Here is a 20,469-nt window from a genome sequence, read left to right as displayed (position 1 = left end):
AAGTTTATAACGTAGGTGCACACAAGTCAATAATTTTTTGGGTGGTGACACTTGGACAGTCACACATTCAATACCGCCTTGCACACTCTTGCCTGCATCTAGCTGATTTAGGGTGTAATTATTAGTCCAGCCGTTGCAAATGAGAATGTTCTATTAGACAAATTCAGTTATGTTTATCCCCGTTTTGTTCCATTTGCTTCCGTTTAATAAGCGTTTTTTTTCCAACAGAATCGGCGGAATGAATACACCCCTGATAACTTGTAAGAACAGTTCATTGTTTTAAAACCAAAAACGTACCTTGCCTGGGAAGAGTTCCAGTGTTGTGTTGGATAGTCATAGCCATCTAGCTAACATAGTATCCCTTGGTTTGAGCTGGGTGTTTGAGTAGGCTGAACTAGCTTGCTGAATTTGCTAGCTAAGAAAGCTCAATTGAAAAAAATCTTTCTTTAGTTCTCTCTTGCTTCTCCTTAATTTTGGAAGAAATTAATTTGTTAAACTGTTCAACTATTGTCTTTCTCTTTGAGTCAACTACTCACCACATGTTATGCACTGCAGTGCTAGCTAGCTGTAGCTTATGCTTTCAGTACTAGATTCATTCTCTGATCCTTTGATTGGGTGGACACAATGTCAGTTCATGCTGCAAGAGCTCTGATAGGTTGGATGTCCTCTGGAAGAAGTCATAATTACTGCGTGAGTATATGGAAGGGGGTGAGAACCATGGGCCTCCTAGATTTTGTATTGGTCAATGTACCCAGAAGAGGACGGAAGCTAGGTGTCTAAACCATGGTGCTTCCCTACAGAGTGCTGTTGAAGCTACTGTAGACCTTCATTGCAAAACAGTGTTTTAATCAATTATTTGGTGACATTAATAGTTTTATCTAAAAAGGATAACTTTTTTACATTTGTAAAATAAAAATGAAATTCACTGAAGAGGATGGTCCTCCCATTCCTCTTCTGAGGAGCCTCCGCTGGTGTACACAGTGGAGAAGGATCACTGTGTAATCATTGGCTAGTCCCCCTGTCCTCCTGTCTGTGTCTGCAGTGAGCCATGGTTTTGAAAGGGTCAGATCTCCAGGCCCCAGGCAGATGTGATCAGCGTGACCAGATGCCCAGACGTTCCTCTTCCTCCCCCAGGCACAGCCTGTCATTTCAGCTCTGCAGTTACACACACACCCCAACACCCAACCATCCCATAGCTACAAACCTTTACACACTCACACATTCTCCTCCTTTTACAGTACACACTGTTTCTCCGACCCACACACACACACAGTCATGCACGTACACACACACACACACACACAAACACACACACACACACACACACACACACACACACACACACACACACACACACACACAGAGAAACTCAACCCTGCGTGCCTCACAGCCCTTTCACAGTGCAGAGGTGACCCAGTCACCCTGAGTGTTATGACATGCTCAACATTGTTTAACAGAACAATAGTTCTGTCAAACAGAGATGACCGTCCCATCTGAGCTGTGTACTGCTATCATTGCACTGTCCTGTTCAGATAATACAGACCTCTGGAGACTCGTTACCTGCTCAGACTTGGCTGAAAGACCTACTGACATAACACTGCCTCCCTCTGATGAGCTGAAATGTTTGGAGAGGACAGTTCACCGTGACGGAGAACTTAGTGTGTGTGTGTGTATGCGTGTGGGCATGTGTTTGCTGTAGCACACACTTGGGAAATTATGTAATTTTCATTTTACTGTTGCCATTGGCAATTTTGTGTATCGTTATTGTACCTCATTACCTCTTATATTGAATTGATGGCAGAGTTATAGCTATCCACATTAATATCAACCCTGCTGACCAGTTAGTTGCATTTTCACGAAAATGTAAGTAAACAAATGTCAATTTTAGAAGAGTTCCCCGCTGCCAACATGCTGGAAGTGTAACTGGACGACCATGCTGAGGTTTTTCCCATCTTGTGGCTGGACCTGGAGCATTCCCCTGTGTCCAGTTCTTGTGCCTGTTAGCTGCCATGAATTGAAGTTGAAAAGAAGAAATGGCTTATTAGTGTACCTGCTGAAGGCAAGAACACTCTAGATTTCTTACATACTTACGTTATTATTATTGTTATTATTATTATTCTGCTCTATCTAGCGCTTAAACTGCTTATGTTATTAACACCAAATCAACGTTAGACTGTGCTGACAGACCACTTCAGGTTCCTTAAGAACGTCTTTTTGAAACCTCTTATGCTTTTTGTACTACAACCATATTTGCATAAAACCCAATGCAAGTCAACAGCCATAGACTTGAATGGTGAAACATTTGAAAATGGATACGCATCTCCTCTTTCACCGTTTAAACCAACGATAAGATGCTGAGAACGACCCTGCTTAGATTTCATATCAAAGGCTTTTTGATACAATTTATACTTATTGTAAAATATTACAATAAACGTACAATATTTACATTAGAGTAAATGGTGACAATAAGAGGTAGATTTTCACAGTGCCACTACTTTCTAACCGTTCAAGATAGAAACTCTAAATGAACTTCATTATTTAAATTCTCTGTCTTAAATTTCTCTGTCTTAAATTAGCTACCAATGCATTTCAATTGCAAAAAGGGGCGAGACTTGAATGATAAAAATAAATAAAAATTCTAGACCCATCTCCTCTTTCACCGTTTAAGCTATCAACACCAAACCAACGTTGAGATATTCAGACTGACCCAACTTATATTGTTTGCATTCAGATTTTTTATGCTATACATTTTTTTTCAACAATAACAATTACAAACATGATTTGCATAAAATAACATGGGTTTGAATAAGAACACAGTGGTAGCTATTCCAAATGGTCCTGCTCCTTGGTCAATTACAAGACCAACTTTCAAATCTTTATGAACTACAAAGCTATTTAATTTGCGTAAATTAGCATACAACTTAATGGGTTCAATGCCAACTATAAAAACACAGTGGTAAACATGTTAAATGCTACTGCTCTTTAACAATATAATCTACAAACATTTAAACAACGTTAACATCTATATTTACATAAATTAGCATTACTAATTACCCAGTACTATAAGTTATTTCACAACCACAAGCTAGCAAAGACACATTTTCTTCTGGAAATGTACTTCTCTAGTTGTTTTTGCTTTCAATTGTTGGTATTATCAGTGGCATTCTCACATGCCACCCCCCACCCCTATTCCTGGGCTCCCTCTGTTGTTGCTGTTTTTAAATTCTCTTTTAGTGTGTGAGCTGCATTGTGCAGCAGGGATTCGGGGCAATAAAACAAGCTTTTGTTCAGCAAATCTTCCAGAGAAACGATTGCAGTGATTTCTGGATTTGGAAACAGGTCTGTGGGTGAGGATGTTCTTCTCCCCGAATATGCAGGGTGAATCCAAATACTGGAGTCAGCTTATCCTCTGCTTTGATTAAGACAACAGAGAACAACACTTTGCTATTTTTATTTTCACACAATTACTCTGCTTTGGTTAGCTGCCTTGCTGCTTCCAAGAGAGAAGTGTCATCTTTGAGAAATCTGCTTTTACCCTCAGTGCTTCTGTAAGGCTGAACGCCATTTGCTACAGATCTATCAGCTTTCCCCATCTTCCCCTCGGCCCACACAACTTTCATGTTTGTTTACGCCTGATCTGCCAGAATTTGAGAAGATTGTTTCATACAATGCATAATAATTGGATGGCTGCAGCCTACAAAAGACAATCCAACAATACTTGTTTCTGTTTACATAAATGTGATCACTGTTTCGCAGCGACGCTGTGATCTTTGGGGCAGACATGCTGCAGCAACTCTCTGTCCCTGCTGTGGTTTAGAACACATTTGTAGCAGAACGTAAGAAGGCTCTCAGATTTAGACCAAGGATGGGTTCAGGGTCCTCATTTATCAAAGGTTTGCGTGCGCCAGTTTTCCCGCAAAGGTTGGTGTTGATCCCTTTTGAACTTGACGAGAAAGTATGCGTATCTGCATGCAAATCTCAGACCATGCACACGCACAATTTCTAGCGGTTGATAAACTGTATTGCAAGCAAATATAGTCATTTTGGGGGAAGTAGCGTTGTTTGATGCACAGGAATTATAATAATGGTAGTCTAATAAAAACATAAATGTAGGCCTAATGATAAAACAGATACAGTGCCTTGCGAAAGTATTCGGCCCCCTTGAACTTTGCGACCTTTTGCCACATTTCAGGCTTCAAACATAAAGATATAAAACTGTATTTTTTTGTGAAGAATCAACAACAAGTGGGACACAATCATGAAGTGGAACAATGTTTCTTGGATATTTCAAACTTTTTTAACAAATCAAAAACTGAAAAATTGGGCGTGCAAAATTATTCAGCCCCTTTACTTTCAGTGCAGCAAACTCTCTCCAGAAGTTCAGTGAGGATCTCTGAATGATCCAATGTTGACCTAAATGACTAATGATGATAAATACAATCCACCTGTGTGTAATCAAGTCTCCGTATAAATGCACCTGCACTGTGATAGTCTCAGAGGTCCGTTAAAAGCGCAGAGAGCATCATGAAGAACAAGGAAAGCACCAGGCAGGTCCGAGATACTGTTGTGAAGAAGTTTAAAGCCGGATTTGGATACAAAAAGATTTCCCAAGCTTTAAACATCCCAAGGAGCACTGTGCAAGCGATAATATTGAAATGGAAGGAGTATCAGACCACTGCAAATCTACCAAGACCTGGCCGTCCCTCTAAACTTTCAGCTCATACAAGGAGAAGACTGATCAGAGATGCAGCCAAGAGGCCCATGATCACTCTGGATGAACTGCAGAGATCTACAGCTGAGGTGGGAGACTCTGTCCATAGGACAACAATCAGTCAGTCGTATATTGCACAAATCTGGCCTTTATGGAAGAGTGGCAAGAAGAAATCCATTTCTTAAAAATATCCATAAAAAGTGCCGTTTAAAGTTTGCCACAAGCCACCTGGGAGACACACCAAACATGTGGAAGAAGGTGCTCTGGTCAGATGAAACCAAAATTGAACTTTTTGGCAACAATGCAAAACGTTATGTTTGGCGTAAAAGCAACACAGCTGAACACACCATCCCCACTGTCAAACATGGTGGTGGCAGCATCATGGTTTGAGCCTGCTTTTCTTCAGCAGGGACAGGGAAGATGGTTAAAATTGATGGGAAGATGGATGGAGCCAAATACAGGACCATTCTGGAAGAAAACCTGATGGAGTCTGCAAAAGACCTGAGACTGGGTTGGAGATTTGTCTTCCAACAAGACAATGATCCAAAACATAAAGCAAAATCTATAATGGAATGGTTCAAAAATAAACATATCCAGGTGTTGGAATGGCCAAGTCAAAGTCCAGACCTGAATCCTATCGAGAATCTGTGGAAAGAACTGAAAACTGCTGTTCACAAATGCTTTCCATCCAACCTCACTGAGCTCAAGCTGTTTTGCAAGGAGGAATGGGAAAAAATGTCAGTCTCTCGATGTGCAAAACTGATAGAGACATACCCCAAGCGACTTACAGCTGTAATCGCAGCAAAAGGTGGCGCTACAAAGTATTAACTTAAGGGGGCTGAATAATTTTGCACGCCCAATTTTTCCGTTTTTGATTTGTTAAAAAAGTTTGAAATATCCAATAAATGTCGTTCCAGTTCATGATTGTGTCCCACTTGTTGTTGATTCTTCACAAAAAAATACAGTTTTATATCTTTATGTTTGAAGCCTGAAATGTGGCAAAAGGTCACAAAGTTCAAGGGGGCCGAATACTTTCGCAAGGCACTGTACATTTGCCATTGGAGGAGATCAAATACAGTGGGACAAAAAAGTATTTAGTCAGCCACCAATTGTGCAAGTTCTCCCACTTAAAAAGATGAGAGGCCTGTAATTTTCATCATAGGTACACTTCACCTATGACAGACAAAACGAGAAGAAAAAATCCAGAAAATCATATTGTAGGATTTTTAATTAATTTATTTGCAAATTATGGTGGAAAATAAGTATTTGGTCAATAACAAAAGTTTATCTCAATACTTTGTTATATACCCTTTGTTGGCAATGACAGAGGTCAAACGTTTTCTGTAAGTCTTCACAAGGTTTTCACACACTGTTGCTGGTATTTTGGCACATTCCTCCATGCAGATCTCCTCTAGAGCAGTGATGTTTTGGGGCTGTTGCTGGGCAACACAAACTTTCTTCTCCCTCCAAAGATTTTCTATGGGGTTGAGATCTGGAAACTGGCTAGGCCACCCCAGGACCTTGAAATGCTTCTTACGAAGCCACTCCTTCGTTGCCCGGGCGGTGTGTTTGGGATCATTGTCATGCTGACAGACCCAGCCACGTTTCATGTTCAATGCCCTTGCTGATGGAAGGAGGTTTTCACTCAAAATCTCACGATACATGGCCCCATTCATTCTTTCCTTTACACGGATCAGTCGTCCTGGTCCCTTTGCAGAAAAACAGCCCCAAAGCATGATGTTTCCATCCCCATGCTTCACAGTAGGTATGGTGTTCTTTTTTCTGGCACTGCAGGATTTGAGTCTCTGGCGGCGTAGTGTGTTACTGATGGTAGGCTTTGTTATTTTGGTCCCAACTCTCTGCAGGCCATTCACTAGGTCCCCCCGTGTGGTTCTGGGATTTTTGCTCACCTTTCTTGTGATGATTTTGACCCCATAGGGTGAGATCTTGCGTGGAGATCCAGATCGAGGGAGATTATCAGTGGTCTTGTATGTCTTCCATTTCCTAATAATTGCTCCCACAGTTGATTTCTTCAAACCAAGCTGCTTATCTACAATTTTGTTTCTGGTGTCCTTTGACAGCTCTTTGGTCTTGGCCATAGTGGAGTTTGGAGTGTGACTGTTTGAGGTTGTGGACAGGTTTCTTTTATACTGATAACAAGTTCAAACAGGTGCCATTAATACAGGTAACGAGTGGAGGACAGAGGAGCCTCTTAAAGAAGAAGTTACAGGTCTGTGAGAGCCCAAAATCTTGCTTGTTTGTAGGTGACCAAATACTCATTTTCCACCATAATTTGCAAATAAATTCATTCAAAATCCTACAATGTGATTTTCTGCATTTTTTTTCTCATTTTGTCTGTCATAGTTGAAGTGTACCTATGATGAAAATTACAGGCCTCTCTCATTTTTTTAAGTGGGAGAACTTGCACAATTGGTGGCTGACTAAATACTTTTTTGCCCCACTGTAGCAGCATCCCACCTAATATATTTTACTTTTATTATATAGGGCTAAATCAATCATATTACAGGGCATGTTTCTCCTTTTCTGACATGACTGGTTTATTCCCGCTACACAACAAATAGTAGGCTACCATTTATCCATCGCTCATTTGATAGTCGACCACGCTCAAAAGTAAATAGACCAAGCCTATTTAAAATATTTGACAGTATCGGTAGGCTACAGCATTTCTGCGTGTAAGCAGTGCAACATCATAGCCTGTTTAATCTCAGAGCCTATACCGAGGCAGGAGGTAGAAACACAATCATTCGTCTTTTGCATAGACGTGTGGGCTGTAGGCAGCATTTACATGGAAATTGTTTGAATATACAATCGATCTTGCAGATTGTGCGGCCAGTGTTTGGCACTTATAAGCGGTATGCTTTTTCAGTTTGAAAGTCACTGCAAAAGATTAGCCATTGTGCTTTCTTTTAGAAACCGACATGGCCCAGTTCCAACATTTCCAAATCATACAGCAAATGAGGGTTTTTGTTACCATAAAAGTTGAACGGAAGTGTTAGGTGCCTCCTAAGAAGAGGTAGGTGCAGGAGTCAGGAGAGCAAGGAAATTCCAGTTTGCACAGTCGTTTATTATAAGTCCCAACCCACCAAAGAAATCTCTACTCCTAAATAAAGTACCAACGGTACAACGACAGTGAGGAAAAAACCCTGTGGCGCAAACACGCCCCCCCCCTCTCTCTATTTTAAGAGCATATCTTTTGCTCATATTGTGTATGTTAGAAATCTCACTATACCTGTGGCATTGTGAGAAACTGTGATTATCCAATTGATTGAGTGGTTATCCGTAGTGTCAACAGAATGCAATGCAGTGTCATTGTGTGCCAAGAAACGATTAGTTTTACTCTTGAAAAATGGATTTGTCACTCACCTCACGCAACACTTTCCCTTTTCATTTGCTTCTATCGTAGATTGGCAATGTTTTGATAATTAAAGATACCTCTCTCTTCTCTCTAGGTCCCTCTCTGGACGCATCGTGGGGGGCGTGTGGTGGTTCTTCACCCTCATCATCATCTCCTCTTACACGGCCAACCTGGCTGCTTTCCTCACAGTAGAGAGGATGGTGTCACCCATAGAGAGTGCTGAGGACCTGGCCAAGCAGACAGAGATCGCCTATGGTACCCTAGACGGAGGCTCCACCAAAGAGTTCTTCAGGGTGAGCTGCTGCTCTAATGAAGTCAACTCAAATTGTATTTGTCACATGCGCCGAATGCAACAGGTGTAGACTTTACCGTGAAATGCTTACTTACAAGTCCTTAACAGTTCAAGAAATAGTTAAGAAAACATTTACTAAATAAACTAAAGTAAAAAATGAAATAAAAAGTCACAAAAGAACAATAATGAGGTTATATACAGGGGTACCGGTACCGAGTCAATGTGCGGGGGTACAGGTTAGTTGAGGTAATTTGTACATGTAGATAGGGGTAAAGTGACTATGCATAGATAATAAACAGCAAGTAGCAGAAGTGTAACAGCAAAGAGGGTGCGAGGGGTCAATGTAAAGAGTCTAGGTGGCCATTTGATTAACTGTTCAGCAGTCTTATGGCTTGGGGGGTAGAAGCTGTTAAGGAGCCTTTTGGACATAGACTTGCGCTCCTGTACCGTTTGCCGTGCGCTAGCAGAGAGAACAGTCTATGACTTGGGTGACTGGAGTCATTGACAATTTTTTGGGCCTCTAGATGTTATCACTGAAAAAGAATAGTCATTTAAAAAAATAAATATTTAACCTTTATTTAACTAGGAAAGTCAGTTAAGAACAAATTCTTATTTACAATGACGGCCTACCCCGGCTAAACCCTCCCCTTACCCGGATGACGCTGAGCCAATTGTGCGCTACCCTATGGGACTCCCGATCACACCCGGGATCGAACCAGGGTCTGTAGTGACGCCTTAGACCGCTGCGCCACTCTGGAGGAAGTCATGATGTGGCTATATAGTTTCTGATGTGACGGTTACATTCTCAAAGAGCACATCTGTAGCCTTTATAGTTCACTCAAGTCATTCATGTTTTTGCACCCCAGAGATCGAAGATCGCCGTGTTTGAGAAGATGTGGTCCTACATGAAGTCTGCCGACCCGTCAGTGTTTGTGAAGACCACAGACGAGGGCGTGGTGCGGGTCAGGAAGTCCAAAGGGAGGTATGCTTACCTGCTGGAGTCCACCATGAACGAGTACATCGAGCAGAGGAAACCATGTGACACTATGAAGGTGGGCGGGAACCTGGACTCTAAAGGATACGGCATTGCCACGCCCAAGGGATCAGCACTAAGGTAATTACAGGCTGGTCACATCACCATGACGATCGACCACATGTTGTGTTTTACATGTGAATGCCACAATGAGGTGAGTGAGCTTACATAAATTATAAATGATTTTCCAGATGTAATTCTAATGTAGATAATAATGAGTGAAGAGATATTTGCTTCAATACATTTAGTTAAATGTTATATTAATTTCACAATTCATGGGTAAATTATGCACATTTTGTCTGTTTCAGTAATAATGCATAATACTTACATAATAGTTCATGTGGTGGTATAGTGAGATCTCATTCAGCCATAGATAACTATACTGTACTTATGGTTTGTAACCACTCTCACCAGAATTCTAGAATGCTTGTGTCCCCATTGTCTCAACTCAGTTAATAAAGTTAATAAAGTATCATCAACACGTACTTATGTTGGAAGCATGACTGTTCAGTCCTTTTACTTATTCATACAATATCATCTTACAATGTCTTTCTCCAGGAAATAACTAGGCAAACGGGACGACAACGGTTATGACAATATAAATTCAGTCTTGACATATAGTACATGAAAGCCAATTAAAAGGAACTTTAAAAGAAGCCCTGATGTTACTACCTGCAGCTTTTTGTCTTCAAGCTCTGTGATGCTGTTAGACGGATGAATTTGGAAACACAATAGACAATGGAGACACTACAAGAGATGAGTACTTTGGTAGTAAATATCAAATCAGAATTTTTGCAAGAAACAGCCCGAGAAATAGAATCGTACATTTTAGTTGTTACCTTTCCTGTACCATCTCTCATGATTTAATTACCATTTTATTTTAGTACCAAAAAACAATTATTACCCAGTATTTGCCTAGTTATTTCAAGGCAAAGGCACTGTAACCCAGTTTTATTTATGTCAAATTTAGGAAGTCATGAGTTTCACCACTTTCCATGCATCTGTGTTCAATCCGATTTTATTTTCCTCATATTAACATGTCTTAATGAACCATTTGCAAAGCCCATAGGCTTTGGCAACCACACCTAGCAGCCTTTTTGATGGATCACTCATGTCATTTACCTAGTTTATAGTCTACCAATTCCACATTACCTGCATCACATATGTTTGATACACATATACTATCTTTATCAATGTGACTGAAGAGAGTGGTGTTTCACAAAGGCTTTCATAGTTACACTCACTGATGTGATGGCTGGTGCAGACTGGGCTGGACTGCCTCATACATGCTCTGAGATTAACTGTCTTGTATCACACTGTGGCTGGGAATTCAAATTCGCTATCAAGTTCTGAGCCAATTATGTGAATTGATCTTTATTTGGAGTTACGTACTGTATATGGGATTGATGTTTTCCTATTCTATATTCTTGAAGTTGCAAAAATCTTGCTCTTGAGAACGAACCATCTAAAACTAGCTCTAACCAATCAATGATCACCATGCCACAGTGTACTATATTTGCACTTTAATGATTGTCTGTGTATGTTGGAAGTAGAAAATGCTGTTGAAATAACTACTGTATGAACTGTAACAACTGTGCCACATCAGATGCACAGTATTCTATATGAGCTTTGTTTTTGATCATTTGGAAAATCTCTTCACCATGAGTTCCAAATACGACCAATGTTGCTCTGTCAGATTCGGACAACACCCTTATCCACCATCATAAAGTTGTAAACTGTAATCAGTTCTCCATAATATCCATGAAACACAACTGGACCAAGAGTCATTCACTGCTATGCTTCTGATGTGGCCCACCATTCCATCTCACCCTTGCCTAATCTTGCCTTACCTGTTGAAAACGTAATGTTCTTCCTTCCTGTTTTTCCCCACATCAACGTCACTCACATCCCTTTATTTTGTCAGCTGCATCACAAGAAAACCGATGCTCTCAAAGATATATGCTACTAATCCTAATACAGGATGTGGATTTCTTTAACTCATCCAAAAGGCAGACTGACCTCTTTCTTTCCAATTCTCTCTGGATAAGAAAGAATTCAGGGGTTTTACTGAGAAAGACTCTAGCTTGCTGAGGTTCATGCTGCTATATGTTTCCATTAGTCTTCTTTTCAGCAGCACCTTCTGCCATGTTAGTAATGAGAGGGTTGTCCACAGTGGATCTGCAATAGCAAAGGGTGAAGGCTTTGGATGGGTGCTCCTTGACCACAACAATAACACAATGAATGAATGATGACTGACGGAAACTGAATATTGCAAAGTGAATCAGCAAGTTGGCTATTTACGTCTTTTCCTTATCCAGGGAACTACTTATTTCAGGAAATGTTCATAGAACGATATAATCACACACCAAAATCTAAGACATCACTGACATGTATATAGATCTCCTACCTACAATCCTTGTCTGACTTGGTAAAATCTGTCATGGTTTAGCCATATTATATCATTTGTACATACTAGAAACAAATGTTTTTCTTAATTGTACAGTGTCAGCCACATTATTAGTTACCTCTTTTTTTTTATACATTCCTCATTGTTCTGATGACAATTCCTACTTTTTAGTATTTAGACCTTATTTCTGAACTACCTCTGCCACACACCACATATCACATCTCCATAAATGCTGACCAGTATCATTCTATTATCGTTTCAAGAAACCCAGTAAACTTGGCAGTGTTAAAACTGAACGAGCAGGGCCTGTTGGACAAATTGAAAAACAAATGGTGGTACGACAAGGGCGAATGCGGCAGCGGGGGAGGTGATTCCAAGGTCAGCCCCAGTATGAGAAACCTAGCGGGTAACCACGACGATGGGGGTAACCGGCAATGTACCTTGAAAAACACACTGGCTGCAATACCACAAATCCCCCGTCGTCCTTGGTGACGTTAGTTTGTGTAACCGTAGAACTATACTGTATTATAAATTCTTCAAAAATGTGCCCTTTACATTCAAATTAGTTCTATTAGGAATCCCGGAAAGAACACAGTTTTGAGTATGTTTTCTCAACTACTGTCTTTATAGAGCAACAATAATTGACAGGTTTGCATATCTGAGTGTTTACATTTTGCCGGTTACCCAAAGTGATATAGTAATACACATCTTGCAGTAGGGAGAAAGGACACAAAGCTAGATGGAGTATTAATGCATATCACTTTGGCAGTGACAGTTTCAAGTTGTGATTGTGTTTTTTTTGTTTATCTATCTAGATATCTATACATAATAATGGGTGTATGTTTACTATGTGCTGAATAACATAAGATAACATGGGTAATGTTATTTATGTTATTTCCCTGGTTGAAGAATCCCCGTAAACCTAGCGGTGTTGAAACTCAATGAGCAAGCCGTCTTAGACAAACTAAAGAACAAATGGTGGTACGATAAGGGAGAGTGTGGAAGCAAGGACTCCGGAAGAAAGGTCAGTCCATGTGTTGGTCCTATACTTAACACCAAGATTGAGCATTAGCACTTCTGTAAGGTCCCTCGTCCCCTCCCTAGCACTCAGCACTTTTTCTCTTTGTCTCCAATCTGCCATTTACCCAAACTGGTGTCCTTATAACTGCGATTCATGTCAGCTGTGGAACTCAGACACCTTAGTGATTAGTGTTAATTGCTGTGTCCTCACGTCCGATGGATAAGTCAACGGCCCGTAATTAGATCTTGGCAAATGCTTGTTTCATCTAACCAAAACGTATACCTAGTGTTGGATTCTCTTCTCCAAAATCCGAGTAGCTAATGCTGATGCAGCCAATTGTGATGATAACAAATAGAAGTTGTATTGTATATGAAAAACATGGCTAAAAACCATAAAGTTACTGTCAGCTCCAATACCATCTTTCCCAATGTCTGGGATATTCTTGAGTCATCAACGGACAAAGTATTCACAGTTTGCTGACTGAATTTAATTTAGATTGATTTGTGATCTTAACTTTCAAAATCGAATGAAGAGACACAAGTGTAAATGACGGTGCGGAGAGAAAGCCCTTGATACGAGACCAACTCCATATCTCGATCTTCTCTCCCAGAATCGGCCCCTCTAGTGCTGTGTTCCTCGTCTCTGTCTTTTGTTTAGACAGTGTGCATGCTATTGTATAAGACCCAAGGCACCAGACCCAAACCCAGACCATGCATGTCATGGATGTGCACAACCCTCTTGTGGTGTCATGACTACTATGGTTTGTCGGAACCAATTGCCCTCCCTTATTTGGTGCATTTATTTGAAAATGTAATGATATTTTATAGAGGTACCCCTACCTATGAAGTAAACCTAAAACAATGTTGACCTTTTTTCCTCTTGCATGGTTCCACTCTATTTAGAATACACAACACCAACTACATATAATTCTGGGACTTCCTGGTTTAAGTAAAGGATAAATAAATAAGCGAGGAGATGTAGAATGGAATTCATGGTTTTTAATGCATATGTGATTTTGACTGAGTGGAAATTATGTCACGTAAAATATACAGTATACCATAAATGCACATGAATTCGCTACTTTCTGAGGATATGTTCACCCCAAGCTTGTTAGATATGCATGACTCTGCATGTTTCCGTCAGTCTTAGACACATACTGTATCAAGTTTGTTGTTGATAGGAGTCACTTAAATTAGAAAGACATGCCAGCACCTTTATAGGTGATAAACAATAACCTGTTGATTAATCACGAAGGCACGCTTAATGGTATGCGCCGTATAAGGTCACTATGACAGTGTAGTAGCCTTAGAGAGCAGTTGTATGTTTATCCTACCTTTTATACTTGTGTATTATGATGTGCTGTGGTGTGTCTCTTGGGCGTGATTTGGTGCAGCTCACCCTGTGTCTCTGTGTCTGTAGGACAAGACCAGTGCTCTGAGCCTCAGCAATGTGGCTGGGGTGTTCTACATCTTGATTGGTGGGCTGGGGCTGGCTATGCTCGTGGCCTTGGTCGAGTTCTGTTACAAGTCCAGGATTGAGTCCAGGAGGATGAAGGTAAGTGCAGGACTACAGGCAGCGCTTGCCATAACCTTTATGAAATGACGAAGGCTCTGTAATGTAATAAGAGCCAATATTCATGACTCTACCTTGGCACCCATTATTGTCTACTTATGCCGCCCCCTATGACTCATACAGAGATACTGTACATCCCACTCAACTATAGGACTGAAGACTAACGCACTTTGTGGGGCAAAGAGCTGCTTTAATGAAGGGTTCTATGCAGTCCTACAGCTACTAGATGACTATGATTTGAGTAATTGTGCTGAAGAGTTTGTGTGTAGGTGGAGAATATGTCACACCACTTCTTAGTTGTACAGTACTCAGTCTCCCCTTGTGGTGTATTGTATCTTCTGGAAATAGAGACGTCGTCTGTGTTAATGTTTGTGATCTCCATCTCTGGTGACCCTTGAAAACAATCACATTTTAAACTGGCAGATGCATTTGATCATGCTAGAGTAGAAGTTCCTATTTAGATCAAAGATGTGGGTATCTTTTCATCTTATCAGAGAGTTAGTTCAGACTTGAATATAACTTTCATTTGCCACTTCTCATTAACCTCAGGAACTTAATGCTTAATATTAGAATGTATAATAAAAAACAACAACATTGTATTCATTTAGCAGAGCCTCTTATCCAGAGCTACTTACAGCTAGTGCAGGGTTTCCCAAACAACGTTTCGGGTTTGAATGTATTTATATATAAAAAAACGATCATCCAATTACATCAGTTAAGAAGACGTGAAACTAGGGACTTTTTTGTTGTTGTTGCATATGAGCAGCAGAAGTGATTTAATGACGGGATTATATTTGAATGTATATATGATTACATGCCTGCTTTACAGTACACGTTCAACTCTCCAGCATAAACAGCCGTTCTGTTGAAAATTTTTCCTTGTCATGTCGTGTAGACAGCAGAATCACATAACTGCTGTGTTTAAAGTATCACAGCCACAAATCGCTGCTGCGAATATACCAATTAGTCTGCATCATCCGAAGAGCATAATCCTCGGAATCCATTGAAGTGTGCTGGATTTAAATCATTTATACACAGAGGATGTAGCAGCCCACATCTAGATCATTAGCTCCAGTTTCAAGCCTACAGGGTTTCATTATGTTAAACTAATGCAAAAGAGAGTAGGCTGGGAGCTAGCGCCGCGCGGTTCTGCTTGCATTATTGTTATGGGTTCGGCCTCGTATTTTGCATGCTACAATTATTGCACATGGCTCTCCACTGTGTGAAATAAACAAAGAGAAATAAGCAGAGAGAATGAGTTCATGCTCTCATCTTTCACAAGAGTTTACAAGGGAATAAAAGCAACTGAGTGACTCAGAGTACAGAAGTCAGGATTGTCTGTTTGCAAATCCCTGCTTTATACAAAGTCACTGAATCGATAATGATGACTTAGTAGCTGTTTCAAGTAATTTTGTATTGTTTTTACGCATAACCGAAGGATTGAACTCAGAAAAGGAAAATGAACCCAGTAGAGTTCAAGTAGATTAACTCAGTAGAGTTCAATAGTTCAACAGATTACCTTAGTGGAGTTCAGTAGAGTTCATGCGTAACTATCATGTGTTCCTCTGTGTTGTTGTTATGTAACACAGTAGTGTAATGAAACTCTCCCATGCAGCAAATCATTGATGCGGCCATGCTGAGCTCCACCCTGAGCAGAATGACCAGGACAGGGAGCGGGGGAGAGAACGGACGGCTGGTCGCCCATGACTTCCCCAAAGCTGCCCAGACTCTCCCCTGCATGAGCCAGGCGGGCATGGGCCTGAGCACCACGGGCATGTGATCGGGCAGCCTTTCCCCAAACCCCACAAAAATGAGGAAAGGAAAAAGAGAAGGTGGGAAAGTGTTGCACTGCGGCATTTCGCTCAACCGCCACTGAACTACTGCTAAGAGGATTCACTGACTGCTCACGCTGGACTCCTGAAGATAGAAAATACGAACAAAATGACTTGTCTAAAGAGATTTATCCGGATCTCTTCTGCTGCAATAAAGAGGCTGTCTTGGACTTTGATTGAGGGCATAATTTCGGGGTGTATCTAAAAAGAGAAGCTCTTCCCCCAACCCAAGAATAGTGACACTTTATTGCACTATGCCAATTCAGTTTGTCCTGTTTACTTTGATATGTCAATAACAGTCATGAACAGCTATGTCGTCTGCCTTATACTGAACAGTGGTTTTGTTCCTCGAGACACAAAGATCCAAGCATTTCCAAATCCAAACATTTGGCTCACATCCACTTAGTACACTATCTATAGATGCATACAGTATACTGAATAAAAGTATTGTTGTATGTTTGCACTGGAAGGACACATCACAGGACTGGATGATTTTGTTTTGTCATTCTGTTAATGTCACTCCATTGAAATGGAATGCCTCATACAGATGTCCTCTCTAATTTGCTCAACACCTGACATGGAGAAAAATGTGACATTTTGAAATGACTATTTAGAGTGAAGTTTTTGTGCAGACATGACATATTTCCCAACCATTTTCTCTGTTGTTCATAAATGTTTCAAACCACCAGTCTGTAGGCAATCTATTACCTGTCATTTGATACCACAGTGATATCCTTTAAGTGCAGTGACGTTTGACAAGAATCCAACTAGATTTCAAACTAAGGTGAAAGGATTAAACGGAGTACAGATAGAAGAGATTATAATTTCTACCTGCTATTTCATGATGCATTTTGCCATTAATACTTCAGGGTTGAAGTATAAGCCATTGACAAAGAGATGGAAATGTTCCACTACCAATTAGCTGGTAAGTAGATGGCAGTACAACATCTAGTGGTTTAACATCTTTGACATTAATGAGATGATTAATAGAGTGGCTTTAGAACTGCAAATGAGGGGATGTGAGAGGATGGCAGAATTAGCCCACAAATTAAGGTGTGCCTTTTTATTTAACTCTACAAATCCACTAACGTTTCATTCTTTTAAACCTACTAAATTAAAATAAGGCATATGATTGAAGACAGTTTCCCACAGCTGATTCATAGTACATCTAAGGTGAGTACCAGTACATGAATGGATTTGTGATAAACATTCCCTTTTAAGAACACTCTTAAAATGGACTCAAAATACACGCTGTATATTATACATGGTATTCTACTGTTAAGGGAAAGCATCTCATAGTCCACTGAGCAGCCATCCATCGTATCTGTTACTATCCATCACCTAATATGTTACTGTATGACTTGAGAGTAATTGTATTCTATACATTTTCTCCCTATTTGTCATCATCTTTGGCATAGCACAATAAAAGGGAGTGTCACATAACTGAAAATGTTTTTGTACCTTAATCAATTTGTTTAAAAACTAATAATAACATCCACATTTGTATGATATGAACTATATGTGCAGACACCCTGATGATATTGAAATGGTGTTCCATTCAGTTGACTATTGGTTCAGACAGTTTTGTTTTAATCTATTTTCAGTCCAATTCATTTTGTGCATTTATAGTGAGATTCAATGTATGTTGTCCTTTAAATACTATTTTTGGTCTGCCACTACTTTGTTTAATTTACTTCTAAAAATGCAAGAAACAGCTACCTTATGTCTTTGTGTTCACATTTGTCTCAAGAGAGATAGCTTTTAGAAAAGACTGATCCAAGATGTGACTTGGATTTCAATAGGTGGGGAAATAAAACATAGTTTAGTAACAGTGCTCTCAATAAAATAACTTTTGTAACCACATGACTGGGATTGTCTGGATTCTCTTTTCCTTTTCCTCTCTATAGTCTATAGTGTCATTAAATCAGTGAACTGAAGATGGGTAATTGTTTTAAGAGTGCCTTTTAGAATCCTCACAAAAGGCCTGATGAAGTATCTGAAACTGGAGGTATCAAGTGGATCCCACCTCATTACTACGTAGGAGTAAAACCTTTTCTCCTATTTACCCTCCCCTGATTTTCCTACAGGTGAGTACCTGTACATGAATGTGTGTTTGGTGTTGAGTACATAGATCATTGTCTCAATGGTCTTCTTTTCACATGGCCTGCTGTGCTGGGAGACTCTTCCTGTTGGCCCAAAGTGGGGTATTGATCATAATAAATGCCACATTTGTTCTCACTTTAATTTCCCCCACGGAGCTGACCTTTCCAGGCAAGGCGCTGTCGGAGAAACCCCAGCCCATTTTCACTCGATATCAAACACAGGAAACATCCTGAGGCATTTTTTGTGGTTTTAAAAGAAAGACAAAAAGGTTCAGACTTGATCCAATTTCAGGGCTAGCTGAAACCTACTGGGCCTCAAATGGCAGTGTTTTAGATTTTATCTGTCTGTTTCCCTCTGTTCCTTTCTATTCCTTTCTTTCTGTTATTTTCTCTGAGTGAAAGACTTTTTACTCTTCAAAGAGACAAAATGTCCAATGCATCACACCTATAGGACGGGGTTCCTCAACTGGCTACTGATAATTTATTTTTTATTGTTGTACATAATGGACTGTAAAAATACCAGCATATCCAAGTGATTATAATTTTGGAAATCTGTTCCAAAGTATCCCCACACATAACAGAGAGATATACACTGAGTATGACACTGACCAGGTGAATCCAGGTGAAAGCTATGATCCCTTATTGATGTCACTTGTTAAATCTCTTTGTCAGTGTAGATGAAAAGGGGAGACATGTTAAAGAAGGATTTTTAAACTTTGAGACAACTGAGACATGGATTGTGTATGGGTGCCATTCAGAGGGTGAATTGGCAAGACAAAATATTTAAGCGCCTTTGAACAGGGTATGGTAGTAGGTGCCTGGCGCATCAGCAACGCTGCTGGGTTTTTTACGCTCAACAGTTTCCTGTGTGTATCAAGAATGGTCCACCACCCAAAGGACATCCAGTGAACTTGACAAAAACTGTGGGACGCATTGGAGTCAACATGAGCCAGCATCCCTGGGGAACGCTTTCAACACCTTGAAGATTCCATGCCCTGACGAATTGAGGCTGTTCTGAGGGCAAAAAGGGGTCTTGTTTGGGCTTCTTGCTGTGAATTTGCAATCTACAAATGATCCGCTCAAGCTGAATCTAGTGGATTATCCCTGGTCCAGGACCTTTTGTTCTTTCTGTTGTGAACTGGAGGCACCAGACAGCATAACACAACACTAATGACTGCACTGGCATCAGGAGGGGAGACACACGCTAAAAAAGAGCTGGCAATTAGTTGAGAAGCCCATAATTGTGAGTTAATGGGTCATTACGTTATATTGTTCCCTCATTAAAACTTTCTGGGGAAGTCTTGTAGTGTCACAGGGCTAAGTCACTAGTTCAATCTGATCTTGGTTCTTGTTAAATATTTGAATTAAATTTTCTGCTGATTTAGATTGTATTATTAGTATTATTAGCTTGTTCCCTATATAGAGACAGTCTGATGATGTTGCTCCACTAGTCGGTTCGTAAGTGAATCATCAACATTGATCCAGTATCTAACCTGATCAAATGCAACCTCTAATGTTTTATATATTGCAGTTTCCTGCATGTCAATGTTCCATAGGCCTACATACAGTACCAGTACAATTCGTACAGTATCTGCACATGCCTACGGTACAAGAATGGTTTAGTAGATCTACCCCACACTGTAAAAAACGTTATTCAGATGAATATCTAATTCAGTGAGCCTACTATATCTCTGCACACAGATAACAGACACATCATCTGCACAGCATTGCAGCACTACAGGATGAAATGGATTCTAAAATAACTTTATCACAATGTCTGAGAGCGAAATATAGAAATGGAAGAGTGTTCCAGCAGCTGTAAACTGATAAGGCACTCCAGCATCCCAAGTGGGCTCCTGAGTGGCGCAGCGGTCTAAGGCACTGCACCTCAGTGTAAGAGGCATCACAACAGTCCCTGGATTGAATCCAGGCTGTATCACATCCAACCGTGATTGGGAGTCCCATAGGCGGTGTACAATTTGCCTAGCGTCGTTCAGGTTTGGCCGGGGTAGGCCGTCAATGTAAATAAGAGTTTGTTCTTAACTGACTTGCCTAGTTAAATTTTTAAAAATCTATGTAGAAATCAGTACTGCAGATTCACCCAGATTCAAGTCTACCTGCCT

General features: G+C 40.3%; 1 protein-coding gene across 6 annotated transcripts in view; it reads left to right on the top strand.

Moving 5' to 3' along the window:
- LOC110537819 (glutamate receptor 1) overlaps positions 1-18,110 on the top strand; it is a 98,447-nt gene extending 80,337 nt beyond the window's left edge. For 2 of the 6 annotated variants that reach the window (XR_016485138.1, XR_016485137.1), the window contains 6 exons: positions 8,182-8,380; positions 9,246-9,493; positions 12,083-12,197; positions 12,729-12,843; positions 14,260-14,394; positions 16,028-18,110. Coding sequence is in view for 4 of the 6 variants with exons in the window: in XM_036937848.2 (XP_036793743.1) it covers positions 8,182-8,380; positions 9,246-9,493; positions 12,729-12,843; positions 14,260-14,394; positions 16,028-16,192 (862 nt within the window). In the remaining 2 variants the exon portion in view is untranslated. The remainder of the gene's footprint in view (positions 1-8,181; positions 8,381-9,245; positions 9,494-12,082; positions 12,198-12,728; positions 12,844-14,259; positions 14,395-16,027) is intronic. The other 4 variants (XM_036937848.2, XM_090192824.1, XM_036937847.2 and 1 more) reach the window with 2 other exon arrangements.
- The last annotated feature ends 2,359 nt before the right edge of the window (positions 18,111-20,469 follow it).

This window comes from Oncorhynchus mykiss, chromosome 12 (assembly GCF_057628025.1).
Source record: "Oncorhynchus mykiss isolate SJ-2025 chromosome 12, ASM5762802v1, whole genome shotgun sequence".
Classification (NCBI taxonomy): Eukaryota; Metazoa; Chordata; class Actinopteri; order Salmoniformes; family Salmonidae; genus Oncorhynchus; species Oncorhynchus mykiss.
Note: the sequence above shows the minus strand (reverse complement) of the source record. Positions and strands in the feature narration are given on the sequence as shown.